The sequence below is a fragment of the Spea bombifrons genome, chromosome 4 (assembly GCF_027358695.1).
Source record: "Spea bombifrons isolate aSpeBom1 chromosome 4, aSpeBom1.2.pri, whole genome shotgun sequence".
In the NCBI taxonomy this organism is placed as follows: Eukaryota; Metazoa; Chordata; class Amphibia; order Anura; family Pelobatidae; genus Spea; species Spea bombifrons.
This window is the reverse complement of record NC_071090.1, coordinates 6923561-6950105: the sequence shown is the minus strand read 5'-3', so window position 1 is coordinate 6950105 and position 26545 is coordinate 6923561. Positions and strand designations below refer to the sequence as shown.

The 26545-nt window shown below is 41.8% G+C and overlaps 2 protein-coding genes across 3 annotated transcripts; both read right to left on the bottom strand.

The window, feature by feature from the left end:
- Window positions 1-4404: 4404 nt before the first annotated feature.
- C4H12orf4 (chromosome 4 C12orf4 homolog) lies at window positions 4405-25640 on the bottom strand. Its single transcript, XM_053462629.1, has 15 exons — window positions 25578-25640; window positions 24900-24952; window positions 23772-23950; window positions 18379-18524; window positions 17988-18169; window positions 17118-17217; window positions 16098-16219; window positions 15390-15496; window positions 15047-15244; window positions 14466-14594; window positions 10772-10846; window positions 10310-10512; window positions 7290-7347; window positions 6891-6958; window positions 4405-5176 (listed from the first exon to the last, which is right to left on the bottom strand). The coding sequence occupies exons 3-15, from the start codon at window positions 23947-23949 to the stop codon at window positions 5084-5086; spliced, it is 1659 nt and encodes a 552-aa protein (XP_053318604.1). The 5' UTR covers window position 23950; window positions 24900-24952; window positions 25578-25640; the 3' UTR covers window positions 4405-5083.
- SIL1 (SIL1 nucleotide exchange factor) lies at window positions 21797-25653 on the bottom strand. Of its 2 annotated transcripts, XM_053462631.1 has the most exons (3): window positions 25578-25653; window positions 24900-24952; window positions 21797-23315 (listed from the first exon to the last, which is right to left on the bottom strand). In XM_053462631.1, exon 3 carries the CDS (start codon window positions 23189-23191, stop codon window positions 21821-21823), a length of 1371 nt encoding a protein of 456 aa, XP_053318606.1. In that variant the 5' UTR covers window positions 23192-23315; window positions 24900-24952; window positions 25578-25653; the 3' UTR covers window positions 21797-21820. The 2 variants fall into 2 exon arrangements, with proteins under 2 accessions (XP_053318606.1, XP_053318605.1); XM_053462630.1 differs by lacking the exons at window positions 24900-24952; window positions 25578-25653 and adding an exon at window positions 23772-23910.
- Between the last annotated feature and the right edge of the window lie 892 nt (window positions 25654-26545).

Sequence of the window (26545 nt, the reverse complement as noted above, 5' to 3'; positions counted from 1 at the left end):
ATACCAAATATTTCCAAATACAATTATGTATTCCAGAGTTCTGTACAATAGGTGGACAATGAATGGTGACAATGGTGCAGGCCACACTCTGGACCACTTATATGACCTGGTTGAGGAAGCCCCGGAGGTAAATTAATGCAAGTTTCCAGAGGTTTATGGCATTGAATTTGGCAGGAAACATTCACCATCAAGAGATGATCAAAGAAAAAAAAGGTAAATATTAGAAGACTTGACTTAAACAAAATGATAATTCTAATAGAATTGAGACCGACTCGTCAAACCCAGGAGTATTTTATATGGCGAAGAGACCAATTGCCTTAACAGCTGTTATGCTTTAATACTTGCGTACAACATTGAAACACAGAAGCCCGTGCAGAAAAAGCCACAGCTAAACAGACCGTGACAGCGCTCGGAAGAGTTCATCAAACGTCTTGCGAAAGACTCCAAGCTCCAACACAGCTGTTTCCAGAATTCTGCACGGTTTTCATCCAGATGTCTCAGCCACTAATGCCTCTTGTTCTGCTGTCTCACACTTGCTTCCCTTCTTATATTTTATCTAACAGGTTTTCACAAAGTATGTGATGCAATAAATGATCTAACTCTTTTTGGATCTGGGCGAATATATCTAGGAAAGAACTTAACAGTCACCAAAACACTACTAAAGGGGAAAACGATTCTATTGATTACCACAATGTTTCTCTTGTTCTATTGATGTTCTATAATGTACTTATTGTGTTTTGGTTGGTGGCTACTGTAGGACTGGACCAGGGCAGCTCCTCGAGCCACTTTCCTCTGTAACCGCTTGGGTACATCATGCTATGGAGGCCTTGTTACCTAGCTGGTTAGAAGAGAGACCTCTGGTCTCTCAGACTGGCTCGCCAAGTAAGTGGGGCAAAAGGGACACTGTTCGCCTAAAAGGACCATCTCCCCCGAGTTGTGTGGCAGAGAGGATTGTGCTCCTTGGACCTATGGTTATAAGCCAGAATATGCCATTGAGTGGTCTATTTTAGTTCAATCATCTTGGTTGAAGGAACAACAGGGGTTATGTATAGAAAGCATACAAAGCTTGGAATTTTTTTTTAATTATTGTATTGGTTTCTATGGCGATTGACCACTTTGCACTAGAACCACACATAGAAGGATGAAAGGCCATTTTGAAAGCTAAGTAAAGGTTTCTCCAGACCAGCATCATAATATTATAATGGGACTGCAACTATCAAACCTACCATCATTACAAATAAATCTGTTTCGAATTTTATCAGGAACCAACCTCAACCTTTAACTGATTATTATACTATTGAATTATTTGTTATGTTCTTTTTAAGAAAATCTAATGGCGAGGTTAATCCAGGTTGGCTTTACCATCCGAGCCTGGTGCCTGGGGCCCGCTATGAGTTTTTAACTGAATTCCCTATATAAAATCCGGGACAGGTACTGCCTGTATCCTTTTATCGACGCTTGTGAGGTCAATCCAACCCATGTCATTCATTGGCCACTGGCCTTAAAGCAACAGGGCACATTTTATCCCCCTGGTCCATTCCTGCCTGTATTAACATCAAAGTGTGGTGATGAGCAGGTCCGCCATCATCTTGCTTGAGACGTTTATGTTTTCGGATGGTGCAACTTCATTGTCTGCCTTCCTTGGATCTCATTAGCTATAATTAATTCCAAAGTTTGCCGATCATTTACGCGGCAGAAAACCAGACTGAGTATTTGCTACTTTGCACGTATGTGCACCGAATGCTCGTCACCGTAAACATCCCAAACATAAATCATTTCATACATTTTTTTTTTTGAAAAGCACGTTTTTTTTTTTCCAGGAAGTCCTTTATCTCGAGGACAATAAGGATTTCCTGTGGCAGTCATTAACTTTTGCGTCTAAGCCTTCTAGACCGCAAGAAGATGACAAGAGTTGACAATAATAAACGTACTCAGACATGGCGACCGCGTGGAAATCCCCCCGGGATCTGCGAAATTCCCCAGCAAGTTGTTGAACAACATGCCGATTAACACAGTGCAGCTTCCTTTTCGAACACACTATTACTTACCTAATAATAAAAAAGTAGACTGTTAATGACATAAACTGCTCCCATGAGATTCCGTGACAATAGACCGTCCAAGACAGAGACAGTCGGTTCCAGGCTATTCTGGTTAAAGCAAGTTTATCCAAAAGAATCCAGGAGCCGCTCAGCTACGCCAACCTTAGTGTACATTGTGTGAAACGCACACGATCTGATTTGACATGTCTCTTCCCCAGAGGAAGTTCTTGTTTTGGCGTGTTGTGGATGTTTATAGACACCTTTAATGTCACGTTCCTGCAGTTATCTCACGTATTTTTATATTTCGTCGACGCTAATAATGGCCTTACCTTACAAATCTGGAAGGGAAATCATGAAACCTCCAAGGTTTGTCTGCCATATATACGAGACCTTACTTGAGGATTAGCAATGCTTGATGGTGATACCGGGCACATTATGCAATCTTGTTGCCCCTTGGTGCACAAACTACTGCCACCACTCACAGAAGAGAGCGTATACTGGAACTGAACGTTGTACGCCCCAAAAGTTTTCATTGATATCAACTTGGATTCCGTTTGGGAAGACTTACAGAACGCCAAAACATGTTCCTGAATTGAACAGGAGCTCCGAGGCCAAGTGCAGCATACTAGGGAAGCTGTCAGGGATCTCCATGTCGATGGCCCATTGATTGGTGGTGCACAAGGAGCCAAATCACTCAATAGGGCTATTTTCCACTGGTTTTGTGGCTGCCATCCTCCACCCCAGACTTATGGGCTTTGGCTAGAATAGACTTTAGGCAACATCACTTTGAACCTTCTCTTTAATGGTGTTTATGGATTAAAATAGGCAACATACATTACCTATTCTTAGTCTCTTGACCTGGTTACTTAGCGTATAGAACAGTCTCCTGTAGGATTCGGGAAAGGTGACATACCTACTTTTGTTTAGTAAATGGGGTTAAGCCTGAAGCTGCAAGAGAAAGGAATCACAAAACAAAATAGCGATGAGCGAAACGTATTCATACAATTAGCACTTTGTACATGAAAAAAGAGTGTATATATTGGTTTCTCAATGATTTCTTTGGCGTTTCAGAGTAATGCAGTTTCAAAGCTATACACCAAGGTACTTTCAGGTACTCCAGTTCTTCATGATGGGGTCAAGAAGACCAAACATTCCAGACAGAGATTGGACTTCCTTGTTTCATGTCCTTCCGTATATCTCTTAAGAAAGGGCTGTCAAAATGCATTTATTCTGATTTGATTGAAATAAAATTTGATCTGGAAACATGAAAGAATGACACGGAATGATACAGAACGTTCAACAAAGCAGACACTCAAGTGGCCTGCGAAGTATGTAAAAAAAAAACTATGCCCAAGAAACCAATTTACAAATATTCCCATGACCCGTCTGGGCTCTTGCCCTGTAAATCACAATCTTTTATGTATATATCTTCACAGGAATGGTATGAAATATTTGTGTCATGCAGCTGTATAATTTAGTTCTATAAGTAATAATTTAAGTATAATTGGTTTAGAAGAGTAATAATTTAGAGAATAAAAATATCTTCTAGATTTGACTCTTAAAGGGGGGACTTCAATTATAGGTTTTATCATCGCTAACTTTAATGATTAAAGCGACCTATGGTTTTTGTATTTTGTTGTTATTATCGCTGTTTTAACTGGTGTGTCCAAGACGATTCCCCATCTATTAGGAACTAGTTTATTTGGGAAAAATTACAATTTACAATTCATCTAGTAATTGAAGCAAAAAAAAGCTATTTTTTTTCGAAAGATGATAAGTGATTTCGTAATCATGGAAACTTTAGAGCCAATGTTCTCAGAATTAGTGCATTGGCCTGTTTAACAATTTTAAGGGAAAGTTTATTTAAATTAACTTCAGCATTTTTTTTCAATTTATGAACACTGCCATTCATTGACAGCATAAAAAGGTTTCTTTATTTTTAATGAATATAAATCACATTTTTTTTAAATAATTTAGCAGCAAAAAAAAAAAATGTTTCCAAAAAGTGTAGATATATCCTAATATATTTAAAATATTTTATAGCTCGTATATAACTATATATATATGTATATATATATATATATATATAAAACAAAGTTCAGTTGTTGATTTTCAAAAGGATGATGGCTGAAAATACTGTGCAGGGAAGAAAATCTTAAAGTTCAAAAGATCTTTACACGCTTCCATAAGATGTCTTATGACATTCACACAGTCATTTCCTTCTCCCAAGGTTTCTTTATCTATAAATATTTTGCGGGGGAGTAAAAGCTCGAGTCCTTTGGTCAGTAATAGTTATATATCGCAGTCAAATTCAAACGCTTCTGGTTTTGTAGACTTTTTACACCACATAATTTGTTTTTTTTTCTTCTTCATATTTTACAGCATTACAATCTAAACAACTTTAGTAACTATGGAAATATCCATTATACCTACCAAAATATATTTTAAAAAATACGATAGACGTTCCAATAAATCTACAAGATCAAAAGTTGTTTACATACTTTTTTTTATTCATGTTTAGTTTAGTGAATAAATTCGATAACAGAAATAAAAGTGCAAAACAGAAATTTGGAGGAGAGGTTAGATAACATTATTCATACAAGTACAGCCTTCAGTCCAGCCATTCAAAAAAAAATGGTTAAAAAAACTATGAAATCCATTTATTGCACCAGCTGAGGACAATATGTTCACCCTCAGTATGTTCAGGTGATGTTAATGATACACGACCAATGATGATCTGGTTCCTTTAGGTTCTTGTGGTTCCTGATTCTGGAAATCATCGCTAGAACCTGAACTTCCCAACACTGAGATCTGACAGGTCTAAAAAGTATAGACTATGAACATCAAAATGGACAGGGAACATAATTTCCTCCCCAACCTCATGAAACATCACAGGTTCTGCTGTTTGCATGAACATAATTTAAGTTTGGAATGTTACAGGATAATCAAAATCTAATTCACTAGCTCCATAATTTAGTACAGGTCATATTATTAAAAAAAAATCCACACATTTTCGGCCAAATTCCAGCATGGCTACTTCATCTTCAGCGCTTCGACGTCAGAGTGAGGGTGGAAGAAACTCGGAAGATCTGAGGGAGCATGTTACTCAGCTGGTAAAACATTTCTTCTGAGATGTTCTGTTTAAAGAAAGAATAAAAAAACCAAAGGTTAGCCTTATTTATGCCGGTTAATAATCGTTATGGGCTTCATGATATTAAATAAGCGCTGGTAAAAGTCCTACGCGAGAGTCCTAACCCTCTATGGCTCCACCATGATGCATTCACCCCTGGCAGCTGGACTGAACCCTACTGAAACCTGTCATTGAAATACTGGCCTTCAGAGCGAGGAGCTCTACAAAGCCTCGCTGACTCTAAACAAGTAGGGCTTTCAATGCAGGAACCGGGCTTTTTAAGGCCAAAGTACAAGGAAAGCATAGGTCATTACAGGCTTTAGGAAAAAGGGCCACGGATCTTCTATAGCTATCACCCTCTCACTTTGGGAATGGGAAGGAACTGAGCACACAGGGGTTGAGGTGAGAAGAAGGTAGACAGGGTTAGGGGGAAGGAAGGGACAGAGAGAAGGGACAACTAGCTAAAAGAGTGGATGAAGCCAAAAACAACCGTTCCTCTAAGATCCAATATTCTGGACATGCTATGGAGCAAATCGAGGGAGTTCCTAAGTAGGCTGATCCTACTGCGTTGGTGCCACACGTAGTGATAATATGAAATGGCAATGCCTACAAACTTGAAAACGAGCAGATCAAAATCCTCAGACATGTCCAGAGTTTTAAAATGATACAAAGTTTGACATTAAGCAGCATGTAGCCAGTAATTGCCAGCAGGTCTAGAGTCAGCACGTCCTCGTTTAAAGCCCGTTGTGTCAGCAACCCTTGTGGATGGACATCTGACAACCCTGCCTTAGGCAGACGGGAAAACTAGAGAAAGAGTGGGTTTTTTTTGTGTTTAAAATAACCTTCCCACATTCTTTCACTATCTGAAGCAAGACCCTTAACCTCCTACTGGTTCACATTCACAAATCTTAATTGTTAAAGTTTGGTTCCATGAGCATCTGATGGCGGCCTTACTGCAATCTGTTATAAAGGGCTAAACATTGCACTCTCTGGCAGTTAAACGGTTACTACGGATGGCCGAAGGTCAGCTGGTCATGTGAGAGCAGCAGACACGTCACGTAGTGAAGACCTCGGATAAGGTTGCGGATTCATACAGACGGCGGAATCCAAGAATACGTGTCATTCCGCTGACGTTCTCAGAATTACATTTCCTGTTAACAAAGATGGGCTCACCAGACAAAGAAAGAAAGGCATATTCAGAGGTAGACGTTTCCTTTTCATATTCGTCACCGTGTCGCCTGCTAACGAGCGCTTTGGGAGCTGCTAGCAGCTCCAGACAGAATGCCAGAGCGTTACTGGGGGGGTAAAATAAGTTTACAGAACGCAGGACACAAGTTATTTCAGGATGTGCCGTTTACAGGACCGATCGAGTGCACGTTTCAATTAAGTCTCAATTAAAGGGACACTCCGGCCAGTGTATACACTGTAATGCATACGATTGCTCTACGGTCCCTTTAAATTCCTGTCCGGTTTCCCCCTTGCAAATGCCAGTGTCTGTTCAGACCCCCCCTGTGTGCATGTACAGAAAGTGCTTCCATTGATTTAGGTTGAGTTCATTCCTGCCACTGATTGGCTGCTTTAAACAGCCAACGGGTAGGCAGCCAATGGGAGTGTCTCCTCCTCGCTCATCTCCCATCTCCCATTGGAGAAACCCAAATTTGGAACACTGACATTTAGGTTCTTCAAATTATGCACTTCTTAAGTAGGACACTTGCGTCTACCTGAGGTACAAGAAACTGAACCGTCCTAGATACTCCTCCATCCCAGGACACCATCTCCATCATGAAGCCTACAAGAAAGCAAGACGATTTATAATCTGAGCTGTTTTAGTTGTATGTTCTACAGATAACACGTTAGTTACATGTATGCCAAACAGATAGAAACATATTTGGGAAGTGGAGCTCCACGTGCAAAATGCTCTGGAATGAAGAAATACTTCCATGGTGGCTGCAATATATCTAGAACTTTGCCCCAAAACGGCACTTTACTCATATGACCCATTATGGGTTTTTTAATACAGCATTTTTTTAAATATAAAATACTAATAGTACCATGAATATTGGAATAATGATAACAATAATAATAATCAAAGCGTATAGCGAGTTAAAGTGTCAGCTCACCTTTGACACACTTAAACACCAGCTCGGCTCTCTTTGAGCACCATGGAATGGTCATTTCCTAAACAGAAAAGAAAGGCTGTGAGAAAATCTTTTTGGATTATTATTATTAGGTCCTGAGGGTGTGTGTGTAGAGAGTACGCGTACGTGAACAAACGCTAGTCCAGTGTCTCCTGTTATCATCAAAAATAACACACAAAGTATTTGGAGAGCCACGGCTGTGAGGTACGTGTGGCATTCACCGAGGGTGGATACTGGGAAATAGGAACATTCTCCTTTTTTTTTTTAAGTTAGAAACAAAGGCATTTCACAGATTACATTGTTATTGACACGGCCCACTAGGCTTGATTGCGGGAAAATATGCTGCTATGGGTGGGTTTCTTTGTATATTGTGTGTTTTTTGCAGTCATCTGTGGGGCTGGAACCAAAGAAAGTGACCAAAAATATTTCAATGTGGTCTACGTGTTCCTTGGCTCCTGAGACATGTTCCTTCTAAATAATACCTTAGATGGGGTTCTAGAGCAGGGTCCTAATTCATATTTATGAAATAGTTTTGGATCCCACCGACATTTTCTATATGCCGACTGGAAGCCTCCAACGAAATAGTTTCTTGGGACATTGAGGTTCCCAAAACTGGTTTCAACGCAAGATGGAGCCCAATACATAAATGATATGCCTTGAGAGATACCCACTAATGAGGGCCTTAAAGGCTGAAACGTTCTCCTGGGGTTGTTGGTTCCCTCGCGTAGAGGACATTTGCCCCACGTTTCCGTTCTGGACTGCCCTTTGTGGCAGGATCAGACCGATACGTTTTCCCTCTGTAGCGGTCCATGAGAACCAAAACTTGAGATGCTCCAGAGTGGGGACAACTCTTCCCACTGAAGTTCTCCTCAAACTATTTTTTTGCACGTGGTACTTAATACCGTAAATTCATATTTTTTATGATAAATATTTTTTCGACATATGTTTTCTATCATTGATGGCACATGCCTTTCGAGTTGCTTTTGCGGGATCAAACGATTTAGGAGAGGTCCATCCTGATGTGGATAAATTTGTTCACTTGGACCATAAATTTAAAAGCAATCCTTTTCACTCTCTCCCCGAGAAGGGAAGAGAGATGAATTCCTTTGGGCATCATAATGATTCATCTGCCTACACGGAACCGATGCTGTCAACAGGAGTGTAGGCGACGGACAGTGGTTTCAGCCCTGTGTTTTGTACAACGATAAAAGCCAGTGTCCTAAAAAGAACTGTCTTTATTCTGCACCCAAGTGACATTAATGTCATACATATGGAAGAGAGAGGTCAATAAGGTTAAGGGAGAACAAGCTCAGAATTGAAAGGATATTTGGTAATATGAGATGGCTTCACTGCTCTCAGGGGTTAAATCTCTCCCCTAGCGCTTCATTCACAAGATATATGGAATGCCAGGCAACAGGTTATAGCCACATTAAAAGAAATCTTTAACATAACATGTGAGCAGACATCAGATATACAACCCAAGGGGACATATAACAGTCACTATCTATTATATATACTATAGATATATATATAGATATATATACACATATATTCATATATATACTATATATACATATATAGTATATATATATACTATCTATATATTTATATATATTCTCTCTCTCTCTATATTTATATTTACTATACTATTTACGGTATATATACTATCTATATATTTATATATCCTATATATATTTATAACCCCATTGTACAGTGCTACTAAATTTGATGGCGCTATATAAAACAAATAATAATATATACTATATCTATTTATATATATATATATATATATATATATATATATATATATGTATGTCCTGTGAACTATTTAGCATGACGGAAACTTCATGTTAAAGGTCTATACTCTTCCCTTGCAATAGGAACAGTCTAAATGGATAACGCCTAAAGCAGATCTGTCATACATTTTACAGTTTTGTAATAAAATAAACCTCCTGCTCTTGCGATCTGCATGATTATTCTTCTGAATTAAGTTTGTTGCATTCCTACTGTTAACCATTTGGTGATCAACTTTTTTTTTAACCATATATTAGTCCTTTGGAGAGCAGTGCAATATGGCCACAGACTCTCTGGGGGTGTTTGCGGACCCCAGGGTTCTCTCCTCATGGTGAGATTATTTTTACTCTTTTATGTTTTACTTTTATTTTGTATTAGTTTTTTTTTTGTTTGGAAGAGTTAGAGTTGTTTCGCCCCCTTCTCAGTCTGATCTCATCGCCAACTAACCACACAGTGATCAGCAAACAGGGCTCTGCAGTGGGACTTTCCTGATCGTACCTTGTGTGATCACTAACAGAGGGGGAAAAGGGAATATTTCATACTTCATGCTACTTTAAGACGGGGAAACAGCACATGTCCCGTTCAGAAGAGTATTATTCGCTTAGGATGCTGAAGAAAAGTCTCGATAAGCTTCAAACCACATAAACATCTACGCAGCTGTGCCATCGGATAACACATGAAAATAACAGTGTGGGCGAAAGAAACCTCAAAAAGAAAATGTTAGAGCGTCACGTGGTTCACACTTGGTTTGGGAAATCTAATACCTGGAACTTTGGCGCTCCAACGTTTCTGCATAATTTGAATGTTCCAGATTGGGACATCCAGCTGCAGAAATTCTCAAAAAAAAAAAAAAAAAAATCCCCCCCTGTCATTAGCTGAACAGAGAAAATCCATCTCTGGGTCAAGGAGTTTCTGTATCCTTGTATCTACGTCCGTGAACTCCTACTGTTTTAATCTGAAACACAAGATTCTCCACGTGTGACTTCTTGTTCTTTCCTGGTGTCTGCAGTTGGCCCATTAATGGTCCTGATGTGGAGAAGACCTCAGAAGACCACTTGCCTATTTACACCCTGCCCTATTAATAAAACAATAAAAATGCCACACTTATGGAGATCACCGCAAACCCAAAATGCCATTTTTTATCGTTAACCTAGAGCTTGGGGAGATGGAAAAAAAACTTAGCATTTTTAGGGGGTGCATGTTCTTACCTCGGACATTTCATGAACCAGAAGCAGGGGTATATTAATGGTGGTGATGTCGTGGGTGCAGCAGACCTTCAGAATATTTCTCAAGCCCATTATTGCCGGATCACGCGCAGATATGTTGCCGCTCCGTATATTGTCGTCCACGCACAGGTGGAAAACCACGTGGATTTCGGACAGGTTCGAATGCCGGGATACGTAGAACTCGCCTGAAGAACGAACGCAGAACTGGAGACGGTTGGGTCTGTACTAAAGTTCAGCCAAGTATAGAGGTAACCAATCGATATGCACGGGGATTGAGTAGTGACACCTACCTGCCTACACTTAAGGCTATGGGGGGGGGTGTCAATGTGTACCCCAAAGGAAGGTATCAGGCAGACCTGGTTGGCTGATATCCCAGACTGACCCCCCAATCTGCATTCCGCAGTATTTTTTCTTACTAATATAACACTGTTAACCCCCGTTTACCTGGAAGTAAATTAGCTTGGTTGCGCTCGGTGTTTTTCACTTTATCGCCCCGTCCTTCGTTCCCATTTGCGGATTCTGTAAAACAATTTTCAGACATCACAAACGGGAGCAGCTGATTTTGCTTTCGGGCATCATCGTTGGAAGAACAAAGAACCGAACAATAGACATCCCACGTAAAACACGCAAGCGCCATACTGTGCAAATCACGATAACACTGTGTGATGATACCCACCATCATGCATTATTTACGGCCCCTGATTTAAACGTTAAAGCAGGTAATAGGATATTTAGCGGGCCCTTCAGAAACATTAGTAGCCGGAGAAGCAGAGGAGGCGATGACACTGGACCTTTTTCACGGCACTACATGTAACCATCCATCATGTAGCACTGACTGCGAAGACACACACATCAAATTGCATTTGGCTCCCTGGACAGGTACTGCAAGCCTGCAATCTGCGCCATTTAAGTCGGTAGGATAAACAGCCGTGTTCGGTTGCAAGGCTAGGAGTTCGGTTCGCCTTACATACGTGTGTCGGCATAGGGAGCTGTCAGCTGCCAGTTTGATGCTTTCATTCTAATGACAGCGGGCTGTATTCACTAAGGAATGATATGTACAAAAAAAAAATTCTAGGCACCTCAGAGTCTTAAAGTTTGGCCAAAGACACTCACCGCCAGTCAGCTCCAGCATTGGCTTAAAAAAGCCGTTCGGTGGCAACGAATCTCCGACCATGGAGGAGAAGGGCAGCTGCTACAGCAGCCTCGGTGTCTTTTCTTTTTTATTTTGGAACAATAGATATTAAAGTACTCACAGGGGGATAGGGTTACCCACAGATTGCTTATGTATATATATATTTATAGGGTTAATTAATGAATCCTATCCCTTTAAATAAGTCCGTATTGGCTTCCTGCCCTGTGTCTGTTATAGAAGGCTGGCAGAATGAATCGGAGCCCTGCGTATATATGCCTGTCACCGGCCCATGACACAATTCCTGAGTGGAACACACAGATGTGGCCTGTTACGTTCGAAACACAATACAACAAAGAATGACATCATTCCCACAGGATTCCTCTTACAGCAGCACTTTACATCATGCCGAAACGGACGAAGGATTGTTAAGCTTGCATCTCACTGCAGCCTAGAAAACTCTACAGGGGGCACATTCTAAAATAAATAAAAACTTATCAGCGGATGTTACAGAAAGCTCCTCTCCGCTGGTCTATAAAGGGATCAGGCTACTAATGTTACGAGCTGGGAGGATTTTTGGCACGGAGAACGTATTCTTCATAACCCTTAATGGTGCCTGAAGCACTTATGGGGTACGCTTTGGAATAATTGTATTTTGGAAGTGGCGGGGTAAGGTTACATCGGCGTTCACTGCGAGCCTCGCTTATCCTCCAGGCATGAGGAGGTTGCCGCAGGACATGAGCTAAAGTTGGAATGAAATAAAAAAAGGCAAATATTTCTGCTATTTGCAGGGAGAGTCCTGCCAGTCCATCAAACGGGGAGGAAGGAAGGAACGGAAAACAGGCGGTTGGAGGGAGACAAATTAACAAAAATTCAAGTGAGCATAGGACTAGCTCGGCTGAAACGTTATCAGCTTGCCGTATAGCAAGTCCACGTTTGCTCTGGTAGATAAACTAAGCGGCTTCTCTGCAGAAGTGGTAGAGGTTAATACAGTAAGGAAACGGGCATATGGCTCCTGAATCTAAGATGAGACCAAGAACTGATGAAGGTTGGAGTCTTTACAGCTGGAGAAACAGGCACACTAGATAAGCGGTTCTTATATGTTGTTAGATTCTATATTTCTAAGCAGATGAAAATGCAAGTCCCAATAGCTCCAGATAAGCTTAAGCCTATTTGGGTCTTGCCAGTGAGCAGACGATGGGCCCTTCTGCAGAAGAGATAAGCACCACAACCGGGCAGGGGCACATTGGGAGGGGAGAGCAGCGTGTGGGGTTGCCCTTTTGTGGAAGTACTTCCTATAACAAGAATATTGTAGATGGGTTAGTGGAGAAAGAGCTGCACAAATGCTTCCTTTCCATTGCAAAGCCATCTGTAATATTCTGGCTTCTTGGCAGGGCCAAAATCAGTGCATTTCACAGTATATAGTTATGGGAGTCATGCTGTACCACTGTCTGTGTCTGCACCACTGTATAATGATATGAGTTATTCTGTACCACGGTTAATGCGTGGATCACTATGTAATGATGGGAGTTAGGCCATACCACCATCTGTGTCTGGCACACTATGTAATGACGGGAGTTGTGGTTTACCACCGTCAGGCTCAGTATACAATGATGGAAGTTATGCTGCACCACTGTCATTGCCTGGCTTAATATATAATGATAGGAGTTATACAGTACAACCATCAGTGTCTGGCTCAAAATATAGTAATGGCATTTACGCTGTGCCACATATTTCAGGGTCACTATGTGCTTATGCTCACTATGAGCTGCACTGTATGTCTGACTATCTGTATGCTGATGAGGGCTATGCTATTAAGCAATTTTCTGCAGTGCTAATATAATTCATTTCCTTGTTATTTATTTATCTTCCCCCCACGTCAACTAGGCTGGTCCCTGGTTGTGTAGGAAGCACATAAGTTGTAGCAAGTTTTGGCATTAGATAGCTCACTAAGGCCAGTAAGCAAGTAAGTAGGCCCACATCAAGATTACCTTTTGCCAACTCCTGAACCAAGCCAACAGCTCGTTCTGTACCTTTTTATACCTTAAATCATTGTTGGATCCATGGGAATTCCAGAGTGTAGTAGCTAAGAGGGACAGATGTTAAACATACATGGGGTGAGCAAATTGCTCCTGATTCTAAGACGAGATCAAGGGCTTACATGAGGAGAAACAGACACACTAGGTGGGCTGTCAGATTATATTTTTCTATTTAGTTATAACAGTGAGTTGTAGTTTAGTGGCAGTGGGGTGTCCCACTATGCATTATGAAGGGCAAACCATGATGGGTTTCTCCTGCATATCGCACACTTAAATTAATGACATTCCTCACTTCCCAAAATGGTCCTTCTTGGGCTGAACGCTCTTGGGGAAGATCTAAGTATAGCCAACCTTGAGCAGGCTCCATTTTTTTGTATCAAATTCTGTGAGGTGTGCAACTAGCTTAATACATTGCACCTACTAAGTAGAAGTGCTTTAAATATAGGGTTCCTTCATATATTGAATGATAAAACCCAAATGCATTTAGATGAGTTTTAGAACACATATTAAGCAACGGGGATTATCCAAGTACAGTTAGTTCCTTTTAGTTAGATGCTCTGAGCCGTGGCCAAATGACTAAAATCTTCGCGCCTACCATTTTTTCACTACTTAGTAAAAGCCGCTCCCTGTTTTTAGCTGCGTCCTGCTTGCATTTCAATTTATAGCGCAGCACCGAGCAGATGACATACCAAATACAGACACAGATAAATATAGACGTGTCTTCATTTTGTAATGTGCTGATATATATTAACGTCAAAGGGTTAGGCTGTTTACAACATGTCAAGTGGAACTTAGTTATCGTCCACTAGTTAAAACTACCTATAGCTACCTACAGCTTGTACCGTTTTGTGTCAAGTAGTGTAATTTGTTTAAAAATGGTGCCCGATATCTCTCAAACGCTTGCTTACCGGTAGTAAACAATCAAAGTGTTTTTCTTAAGAAGGTTTTGATACTCGTTACCACTGCTTACCATTACGGTGCTTTGCCTTATGGCTCCTCTGGGCTCTGGCATAAAGAACCACTTGCTGGACTACATCCAACTGCTCCTGCAACTGCGGGAAATGGAAATCGGTGCATTCCTGGCAGACGGTGGCAAAATCTGAAGGCAGGGAAAAGCGGTTTCAACGTGAACTTTACACTTAAAGATACTGTAATTGCCTGGCCCCTTAAGAAGCTGATGATGGCAAAGGATGCCCAACAATCATCATCATCATCAACAAAGGCTTGCAGTATACAACGACAGTCTGAGATCCAAACTGTTATAATGGCAAAGCCCATCAGTGGCCTTGAGATAATAAGAAGCCATGTTTAAACCATTGCTAATGATAGGTTCTCGGTTACTGGTATGAGTGGCACCGACGCTTAAATATCCTCAGAGCTTCCCTTACGATTAGCAAGGCCCAGGGACAGAATGGTTTGTGGGGTCCCTACAACTTCTCCCACATTCTGCTTCTTATTCTCTCTTGGCTTCAGTGCCAGTTGGTGACAAGTGTCGCGGTGTCTCCAGGTTTAGTACCGCACAGTGATATGATGTCTCTCTCCACAACCTACCTCTCTTGATACCGCTGTAAGAATTGATGCGATTGTCGACCAGCAGGACGAGGCCGCACAGCGATGTGGAATACAAGGACAGCGCCGTCTGTAATCGGTGTAACTTGACGCCGCTGCGGTGATTGCGCCTGTGCTTGCAGAAATCCAGCATGTCTGCTCTTAACAGCCGTAGGTTATGCATTGTCTTTAACTGTGCCCCTGGTCAACGAAACGCACGAAGATGTGACACGGGCTGATCAAGCCAAATATTTAGTCTTATCAAGAGTTAAAACCAAAGCTTATAATCATAATAATGTCTATTGTTCTAACGACCCCTCCAATTCATAGCAAAGATTATTCATACCCAGGTGGATTGTAAAACTTTCTTCAAGCCGACGATGTTCCTCGTATGTTGGTCGACTAGAATCTACAGTATCCTGAAGATGACTTGGCTGAACTTTGATTTCTTCACTACAAAATGAACAAAACACATAAGGTTGGAAGGGAAATCTAGAATGGTGACAAAGAGGGTGGGTTGGGAATGGAATTTGATTTATCATGATTGTCTTGCAGTAACCTTGGGTAAAATAACTCCATTCAACTTGGCTGAAGTAATTTGGACCTAATCAGGATTAGACACATTTGGATGCCAACCCAAGCATTGTAGAACAACACATGACAAGACCCATCAGAGAAGTCCAGGATGGGGACAGGGATCTTTAATACTGTGGTTTGCCCTCTTTTTAGCTGACTCCAGACCAAAATGTGCATCAAATGTAATTTAATCACAAGGTTGTCCCAAAATACCAGTGCAACGACCATCAGGATGTAACAATGAACGCCGCTAGGGCTTTTAACGCTCTCCATTCTCGTTGGGGGTCAGCGGTTCCAAGTCCTCACCTCAATATTCTGTTTATCCACAATACGGCACTTCAGAAATATCAATTATATATTGTTAATTTATGGAATTTATGATAAAAAACCAGTGCCACTGAGACCTAATAAGCATCTGGTGTGTAAAATGATCACCCCCCCCCCCAAAAAAAAGACACCATCTCATGTTTGTACAAACCTTATAAAGCTGTTGCTTGGATTCTTTAGGTCTTGGTGCAACTTTATGACCCAATCCTGGTACTCCTGTTTTTGGATGGTAGACAGCTGTTTCAGTTCTGTGACCCATTTATTTTCAAGAATCTACAAACAAAACAAGGGCGGTTACTACGGCACTTTATGTTGTAAACCTTTATTTGGAAATTGCTAACGTAGCGATGCATGTTTTATGTAGCTGATATTAAAGAGGTCCTGGCACATACACAGAACTGAGTTCAGTGGCCCGTGGAGGCAAAACCTGAATAACTAATTACTTCTGCCCCTCCTTTTACTCATCATTGCCTTCAGACAGCCATAGCCTCATTCCTACCTCACCCACCGAGTGGTCAAATCTGAAATCTGTGATAGCCAAGGTTGCCCCCAAATCTTCCTCAAGTTTTGGAGAGCACCCAGCTGACTGGGCTTAAATCTGTAATGCTATGTCCTGTTATGTTGTTGCCCATGGGTTTCAACTTTGGCTGTGACTGGACCAATCGTTGGCTGCAACTGGACCAAGCGCTGGCTGTGACTGGACCAAGCGTTGGCTGTGACTGGACCAAGCGTTGGCTGTGACTGGACCAAGCGTTGGCTGTGACTGGACCAAGCGCTGGCTGTGACTGGACCAAGCGTTGGCTGTGACTGGACCAAGCGTTGGCTGTGACTGGACCAAGCGTTGGCTGTGACTGGACCAAGCGTTGGCTGTGACTGGACCAAGCGTTGGCTGTGACTGGACCAAGCGCTGGCTGTGACTGGACCAATCGGTGGCTGTAAATATTGACTTCATTTACGCCCAAGGATTTTTTCTTCTTTTTTTTTTTGTGGGATGCAAGGAGATCACTAAACACCTCAATTTCCAATACATGTCATCATGGGTTCAACACGACAGGCTGGCACATGCAGAATGAGCTGGTAGCACTGTTTCCTTTACGCAGACAGATCCACCCCTTATCTGTACATCTACCCCCAGTGTTTTTAAGCGGACCAGCCACGGGCGAAATATCACCTGCTGCGAGTCGAAATGCTGGGCTGCCACCGCATTCACATCGTGATCACTTAGAGACTTGCCTAATTCCTGCATGACTTTGTCCATCTCTGCTCCCTGCCTGGAGACACAACGTTAACAATTAGAAACAGAATTTGATGGCAGCTAAGAAGCATTCGGTCCACCTAGTCAGCCCTTCATTAGTCCTTGGTCTTGTTTAATTTTGAGGGCATTCATATGCCTAACCCATGTATGTTTAATTTCCCTATCTGAGCCTTCAGCACTTCTGATGGGGGCTGTTCCCCACTTTGTTAGTACATTACATCAAAACCTCTGATCCTCTATTTTTACATTTTTTCTGACATTCCTCCTCTTTTGAAACAAACTCCCCTCCTTTCATAAATCCCTTTAACTATTTAAATGTTTGTTTCACATCTCCTCCCTCTCCTATCTCCTTCAAGGCAGAAGATATTGAGATCGCTTAGTCCTTCCAAATTAAACTAATTTAATCTCAACAATCTCAAACAACTACCATAGCTCAAATCTACGTAAGGATGCGCCTTGGAGAATTCACTAATATACAACGTAAACATCTCTCAATCATCCCCAAATTAAAGCAGTTCGGGGCCGAAATCATTTCTAAGATGAATACAGGGAGAATTTTCATCTATTATATCAGAACAGGCAAAAAGTTGCTTTCCTATTAAACAACACATATTAAAGGCTCCTTTAAAGTGCAGTTACCATGGAAATGTATCAACTAATAAATTTGATCTTGGTATGAAAGGTTTTTACATATAGAGTAACAAATATTACACCGAAATTTGTGTGATCGAGATGCAAAAACGAAAGACCAGGGAGAATAAAAACTTCAACCCGAAGACACGGTACCTCTCTCGCAATTTCTTCATCTCCACATCTCGCTCACTTAACAGCTCGGAGATGCTGACGAAATAATTGTGCTCGAGGTTTAAAAGTGTTTCGGAAGCTGGGGAATGGATGAGGTCATGGTAAATATCGGCAAAGTCTTCATCCCTGTTAGGTTCTTCTGGCCGGGCATGTTCTAGAGTAGTCTGCAGAGAGAGAGAGAGAGAGACAATTATTGATACAAATAGCTTACTTATGATCAGGCGAACATCATGTCATTAGAGGTCGGTCTGGTCCTCCTGTCATTATGGAAACAACACGCTTCTCCTCTTTACTCAAGAAGCCCCCCAAAAAGAAGATGAACACACACAATATTAATGATAAATGCTTTTAGTAAATGTAGTCTCATCCTTACCTCCGTGTATGCTCTCATCCAGGTGTTCGCCAGCTGGTTAACATCGACTTCGGATGATCTGACGACCTCCAGAGCTTCTTCGGCATCCCGGTCATAATCTTTGATGGTTTCTTCGTCCGCAAACCGATGCAGTGATGTTTTGAGATCTGAAAGAAAACAAACACATAGTTGATTTACGTAAACACATTCGAAGGTTCGGATGAGAAACATAACACCAGTAATAAAGCAAACAAATTACCTGTTGACCAATCAGTACAGCGTTTTGACTGATCAGATAATAAAAAACCGTCCGTGAAAACGATGTAATACACTCGTGTTTTATGATGTTCAGAGGTGTACATAAGCCTTGGCTTATTTTGCCTAGGATGGAAGGCTGAGCGGGGTGCAAAGATGCCAATTAGGATGCAGTGACCCGTTTTAATATGACAGATATTCTTCGCTTGCATCTTTGCCCAAAGTATGATGTCATATCCTGTGTGCTATACACACAATGACCATTAGAGGGCAACATAGAGCTGCACCGCCGATATTATGTAGGTAAAGGTTCCTCGTTAGACCATTTATGTGCCATGTGCACTAGGATATGATGGCATATCTAGCGGCACCCCCCCATGTGCGTTTATTGTCGCCTGCGCGACAGATCCTGTCCAGAAAGCGTACGAGCATAGCTCCTCGTAGCTCCGTCATTTAATTAGCCGCTAGCCTTAACGTGGCAGAGCCAATTAAATCCCCAGCCTTCTTATGTAACAGTTTGTGTGTCAATCTGAATACTTCATAGATCATGTCATACATAAAGCATGGTATAAACATAAATATGGTATAAACATAAATATGGTATAATAAGGTTGTCACGCTGCTGAAAGCGTGCACTATGTTTTATGTGTAAGAATGAAAGCAAATGTTAAATGTTTTGCTGGAAATAGAAAGAAAAATAGCCCTGTTTCAAAACATAGCAACGTAATTATGTTTTATTTTGGCCTGAAAATATTTCACTTGGCACCATTTTTGTTTTCTATAGGCGAGTATTTGGCAAACAGAACGTGTCTAACCTGAATGGCCATACCTGGGATCTCTCTGGGTTTGACCCGGAGTCTCAGGGTAAAGAGCGGCTTCTTTGGGTCTCCAGATCACTCTTTCCTTTCTCTGGGGCATTTAGCCACTACCCGCCCAATTTCCCTCCTTCTCTAAACCCTTGTAATACCCCTCGAGGGCTAGCACCGCTCTTGTCCAACGATGCCTCATACATGGCTAGCCTCGCCTCCTCACAAAGCCGCTCGCTCAGAAGAGGTACAGCTCCAGGTGGCCTACCCTGAGACGTTCCCAGGTATGGTTATTACCACAACCGGAAGGCATTGCGGTGTTGGACCGGGAAAATGGCTTTGTTTACGTGAGAGAATTGTGTTTCACACCCAACCGTTCCCCATTCCTCTTGGCTTCTCCTGACTCGTCGCTCTCGGCTCTACCCACAAATGCCAAAGGAGAATGGCAGAAATCGGGCCACTGACTCGCCAATGCACCCAGACGCAACCTATCTCAGATACAAGATGTTATTTGGGGACGCTGCGTAAAGGAAATTACATAGAGAGAATGTTACTCGAGGAAACCCATCCTTGTCGTACTATGAACCGGTCCTCAAGTTTCTTGGTTGGAAACAAACAAGAAAAAAACAGAACCTTATCAGCAGTAAATTAGTCCACTTTGCCATTATTTTAAGTTTCCATGGGATTTTACCATATTTACAAATTTTGTCACAAACACGTAATAATTAGACTTGGACGCCGGCCAACACTTCGTGTTCGTCTTCATGGGGGGAAAAATCATATTCCTCGAATATTCGCCCATTCCTGTGTTCGGTTTGGGCGAATATTTGTATATATTCTTCATGTTCATTTCTTTTCTTCGTTTTTTGCTGTTTTTGTAGACGGGGTTATTACGGGGGGTAACGCGGTACGGACTACGCTGCAGCTTTGGCGCCAGGATTTTAAATGCCCGTACGAGCAACTCTATTGGTCGCCTGCAGGGGCCTCCTCTGTCATCAACCAATCAAGTATACCTGAACTTCATTGGTTGATGGCAGACAAGCCCCCTGCTGGCGACCAATAGAGTCGCTCGTACAGACTTTTAAAATCCTGCTACGCCAACTTGGCCAGCTTTCTCGTAAATCCGGAGGGATACAGATTTCTGGCATAAGCTGAAATATGAACTAAAGGCACAAGCCTATGGCTATCCCTAACGAAAAGCAGGACCAAGGACCGAATAAGATTTATGATGTCAGAACAGGCCGAAAACACGGGTAGGCAAGATAGGCTGAAAGGTTTGCCAACAAATCTGGTGTTTCCATCCTGTGAAGGCGCCTGTTAACGTCCTACGTTTCGATAAGGGACCCTACAGAAGTTGTTCTACCCATACAGTAACACAGAGTATATAGTATTAGTAGTTCTGTTCCATGTATGACCAGGTTTCCTTACTGTAATGTAAAAACTGAAGCAGATGTCACATCCGCTGATAAAGTAAACACGCCAATATGAAAATGTGAAATGCCTGCGCTTGGATATGCAGCAGATTCTGAAATATGTTGGGTCGCTGCCCGGAGTCAGGTGCTTTGGCAGCTGTCTGCGTCCTCAAAGGTCACGTGGACCCGCGGTCACGATAACAAGCTTCTGTATGACTTGTTCATTAGCTGCAAGCAACCGCATCGCCTGCGAACCTCCCAGCCCAGTACCACACCATCTGGCAATCGACTTTGGAAACCATAATGGGTAACATTAGTTTATAGGACTATAGGACTATTCCTCGTAGGGTAGTAAAGGGAGGACAGGTCTATGATTCATATACCGCAAGGTCTATGAGGCCATAATTCAATGGGATTGATTATTACGTAGCATGTAGCGAGTGTGCTGTGGACTAAAACCAATTTGTATTTTTCTTTATTCAGCTGTAATGGAGATCTTTTGCTTAGTTCACCTTGTTGAAGCCGAGAAGGGCAGCAGCCTGTGGCAGAATCAGCATTACCTAATCAATTTCCTATAACTCACCTTCTCCTTCCTTTTCACCTTTACAAAGGATGCATATGAGGTACATACACAGGTACAGGAGAAAACGTTCAGCGTTATTATAGAAACGACACAGTGTTTCAATGAGTTGGTGTGCGTTGTCATGTCAACGAGTGGATATTTAGTGTTTCTACCATACTTCTGCAGGCGTTGGCATTCCCATGGGAGGATTAAACAGCCACAAGGTACTTTGCATTGTGATGCTGGGGGGGGGGGGGGATATCCTGGACCTCCATAACGCCAAACGATATTTCACGATGAGTCTTTTACCAACATAAAGTACTTTATTGTTATTATTATTATAGATGTACTTTGGAAAAATTAACCAGCGGAAGGCAGAAAAAAAAAAATATATATAAATCCCCTTTTTACTTTTCATTTTCAAACGTTTATTTCAATTTGTCTGAGATTTCATTGACCAAGCCAACGAGTTCACGAAAATATCCGTCCGTTTCTTCAGACTTCTCTTCCTCTTCGACAAATTCTTCAAACTCGTTTCGCAGCAAATCCAGAAGATCGTGAAGACTCCGGTCCTCTAGGAACTCATCCTTGCAAGACGCGGTCAGCACCGACAGCATCTTCAGAACTTTTTCTCGCGCGTCGTTTTCCGGCAGACTGAGAAGATTTGATATTATTTTGCACCAGCCTTGCTCGGTTATGGCTTCCGTTACGTTGATTTGGTCATACTGATGTTTCTTTTCTCTTGCAAGTTCGATATTGCTTTCTTTCTGAAGTAATATCTTCTCCATGATCATATCGTATAACAACGTTATCACCCGGACAAACAACGGCTCTGTGTTTTTTTCCTTGAAGAAGTTTTTTAGAACTTGAAGTCCACCCAACTTGAGAAACTGTTGCTGAGCGTACGGAAACTGACGCAACAGAGAGGATAAGGCATACAGCGCCTTCTTTTTCACAGAGACGGGTTGTTCTGTTGCCAAAACCGCTAGGAGCTTCTGAAGGACACCCCCCTCAAAAGCTTTAATCTGAACCTTGGGGTTACTGGCAAGTGCAGAGCCAATAACAAAAGCCGAGTGTTCTATCAAGGAAGGCTCTGTACTGTTTAGGCTACTGATGATAAGCTGAAGACCCCCGAGTCTGTGAAGGTTTTGGGCATTGTCCACTTGGTGAACATAGTATTCAAGGTCATAGAGGGCATTGACCTTCTCAGCAGTAGTAGACACCGAGTTATTAAATCGGTTGATTATTTTAGTCATTATGTCGAAATCGGTCTCAATATTTAGATTGAGTTCACGGAACTCCTTCTTCAAGTCTTCTATTGGCCGAAAACGTCGCTTGACTTCTTCAACGTCAGCCTGTTCACTCTTTAGATTGTGGCCCTCTTTGAATTTAGCCAAAGCTTCCTTTAGCTCTTTTTTGGTGTACGCTTCCGAAAAGGAAGATGACTGGGGTGCCGGCCTCTGGTTGTCCGTGTCATGGTGTCCATCTGGAAGCTTGGCCTCATTCCTTCCGGTTTGCAAATTGAGGCGCATATGTAGACCTGGGGGGACAGCCTGACCTGGTTTAACCACCTGCCATTCACGAGTTGGATAAAATACTTCCATGTCTTGGAGGTCATGTTCATCTTCATTTTCTACAACAGCCTCTGTTTCGCTTTCATCTTCGGCGTCTTCTACTGTCATTAAAGAGTTTCTCACGTTTGTGTCGCTCAAGCATACGTGGAGACACAATGATAATAAAATAAAAATAACCAACTTTCCATTGACGCCAAAGCAGCTGCAGGCAGCGTGCGGCTCCATAGTAATAATGTATCTTGAAGGACCAATCAAATTGTATCTTGAAAGCACGTCCGTAGAATTCCAATTTCCAATTCTCACACCAAGAACTTCCAAAACTATTGTTTTGCTCCACTGAAAAATCACACTGTGGAGTTAGAAAGAAATTACAGTGGGTGTAAGGCCGGAAAAAACCCCAAAATGTGTTTCATTTAATATAGCCAGTCAGAATAAAGCCAGTCTGTAATAATTTGACCGCAAAAGGGAACAAGAAAGTAATTATTTTGCGTAATATTATGTGAATATTATTTGATTTTTAGACAGAAAATGTATTTTTCGATTTAAATAATATGTCGGCGTGGCATTAGAGGGAAGCCGAGATACTAAATTATTAAAAACTAAGAACACACCATCCACCATATGTTTCTATAAGCTGAAGCACCCTGAATCAGACATGAATTAATTGTTTTAGACACAATTAGAACCAGATATTCCCTCTATGAAAAGCTGCTTTAAGAAGTCATTAGAAAAGAGAATTATCTAGGAACGCGCAGAACTACATCACACGATGAAAGCAAAGACCACATTCAGAGTGCGGCTTTACCTTGTTCTATAAAGCAGGGCAAGTCGTGCAGCAGCATTAGCCGTCCATGTAAATGATCGAGGTTTTCTTGCACGGGGAACTGGAGAGGAACGGTTAAGACAAAGCTCCGAGACCCAGCCTCAAACTTGTATACAAAGTCTCTCTCTCTGTAGAACAGCTTTCCTTTTCCTGGCTTCATTCTGTAGGCGAATAGGAACCTTCCATTAGATTGAACATCACAGGGCAAACACTAGGTCTAATTGGCATTTTTGAAGAAAATATGTGTGTATATATATATATATATATATATATATTAAAGTATATTAAAAGTTAAAAAGTTATGAAAAATACAATTTAAAAAGTTGCCCTTCCTAGGAAATGTAAGATTTATTGGTTTATGTTAGAGAATTCAATTAAAAGGACACTTTATTGGCTTAGCTTAGATGCAATTAAAGGGTCAGTTTGTTAAAGAAAATGTACTCTGAGTACTTTAATAAGCATTCTTCAAATAAGAATTTGCAGCTGCCCTCTTCATCTATTGTCTGACGATTCTTTCCACCGACTGGCTGCTTGAAGCGGCCAATCAGCGGCAGAAACATGCTCCCATTAAAATCAAGGAAATCAGCAATGGAGCTGACTACTGGTAAGTATATTGCGTGCATGGAGATGTGCTGAACATACCTTCTGCATGGAGAACAGCCGGGAGATGGGGAAAGGGGGCAAATACATATGCGGGGGGGGGGGGGTGTTTAAATCCATCTGGCCTCACAGGCCAGACAATATTGAATCATTATATTGAATAATTAAGGCTACGGGCTTCTCAAACCATTGACAAGCTTTTAAAAGCCATGTGCATCAATGAGCTTGTTGAAACAAAATATTTGCTTTGTGGATTTGTCACCCAATGCATCAATAAATTCTTTACGTTGCGTTGACATCTTTTAAAGCACTATATAGCGGTTTTTCAGATTTACGTTGGCCAAAGTCTTTTTATTTTTAGCAGTGAAATAAGCAGCCTACGAGCGGGTGGCTGCAAGTCGGCTGTTCTCACCAGAAAAGGTATTGCTAATATATAGACCGTTCAGGGCCACGTTTACATTTGGTGACAAAGCCACACTGTATACGCTTTCAATATTCACAAATACATACCCAGCTGGTAGGTGCTTTATCTCATCTGGTCCATGCAAGGAGCGTGATTAGCGCTGTAAATAAAATCAACATGTCGTTATGGAAACTATGTCTACTTAAATCATCTTAAGCAACAACGAGAATATCTAGAACTATTGTAACTTTAACTTGGGGGGCTTATTCACTAAATGGTTAGTTGTCATGAGAGTTGTAGCTTCAGCTCCATCACATGACTGTATAATGAATAATTATACAGGGCCGGCCAAGTTCTCCATGCAGCAGAAATCTATCCACGATGGGCCTTCATAATGTGTAGTAGCTGAAACACAACCCTCCTGCAAACTCTCTCTTTAGTGAATCAGCCCCTAGTTTACAGAAGGCATGACAGCTGGGTCTGGTATCACTGTTCATGCCTGATACCACAACTCCCATTAACTGTAACACTCAGCCAACAACTGCTAATCACACACATCCATATAATTTAGTGCATCATATCCCTCTCATATGACTACAACTCCAGTCAGGATCATCTGGCAATGCCTCAGCAACATGGGAGCTGTATTACAGCAGCTGTCATGGCAGGAGTTGCTTTGTCTGCAATTCCAGGTTGGCGCTTGGTGATGGGAGTTTCTGCCCAAGACCCGCACGTAAGGCTGGTAGTCTAACGCCAGTCTACATGGCCTGTTTCGGTACCCTTACCTCACTCCGTCCCAGAGCCCCGTGTGTTGTCTCACTATACTGACGTGCACCTTCGGAATCCGGCTCCCACAATCCTGCGGGCGCTACGAGTTCCAGCAGAGACCAAACTACTTCACACACAAAAACGCATTCAACTCAGGGGCTCCATCTGGTGGCCATAGAGCGCACAGTCCGTATGCCATCTTTCAATGAACAAGAGAAGCAGAAGTTAACCTCCTCAATGCTGGGCTGCTATTAACTCCAGGCTTTATTATTATTATTTATTGTTTTATATAGCGCCTTCAAATTCCGTAGCGCTGTACAATGGGCATACAGGACATAACAAGTAGCATGTAACATTTGACTATGAATAGTAAACAAATAAATAAAAAATAGTTACTTTAACGGAGTGTTACAGAAATAGCAGGGCGGTTAGTAAATGTTGCCATGGTGAAGAATTATTTAAAAAGTTCCAGCAATTTAGATTATAGACGTAAAGTACAAAATCTTGTTGTTCTGAATAGGTTGGGAAGTATGATCTGTTACAGGGAACATATTTACCTCTAGACAGTAAATTGCCAGATAGTAACAAACCTGAAGTATTCAGTGGGTGGGGAGGAATAAATGATTCTCCTTTACATTCAATACACTAGTGTATTTATGTGGAGTGCTGCTCAGGGCCTGACCCAGGATAGCACCTGCAGAAGGATGCCAAGGGTTTGGCACCACGTATGCTCCACGCCGGGCACATGTAAGAGAAACTATGGGGGTCTTGTCATCCACAAGGGAGATCTGAAGTCCTTCAAACAGGCTGATTGGGCAGCAGCAACCCAGGGAGCCCCCCGACCCTGGTAATGCGGCAGAGGGTCGGCCATCCAAGACGATACCCTTACTTCAGGAAGGATTGATTATATTAAAATTCACCCAAAATGATTGTATCCTTAGAACTAGGAGACTTAGTTATTTCAATAGTGTCTCTAGCGAACAAA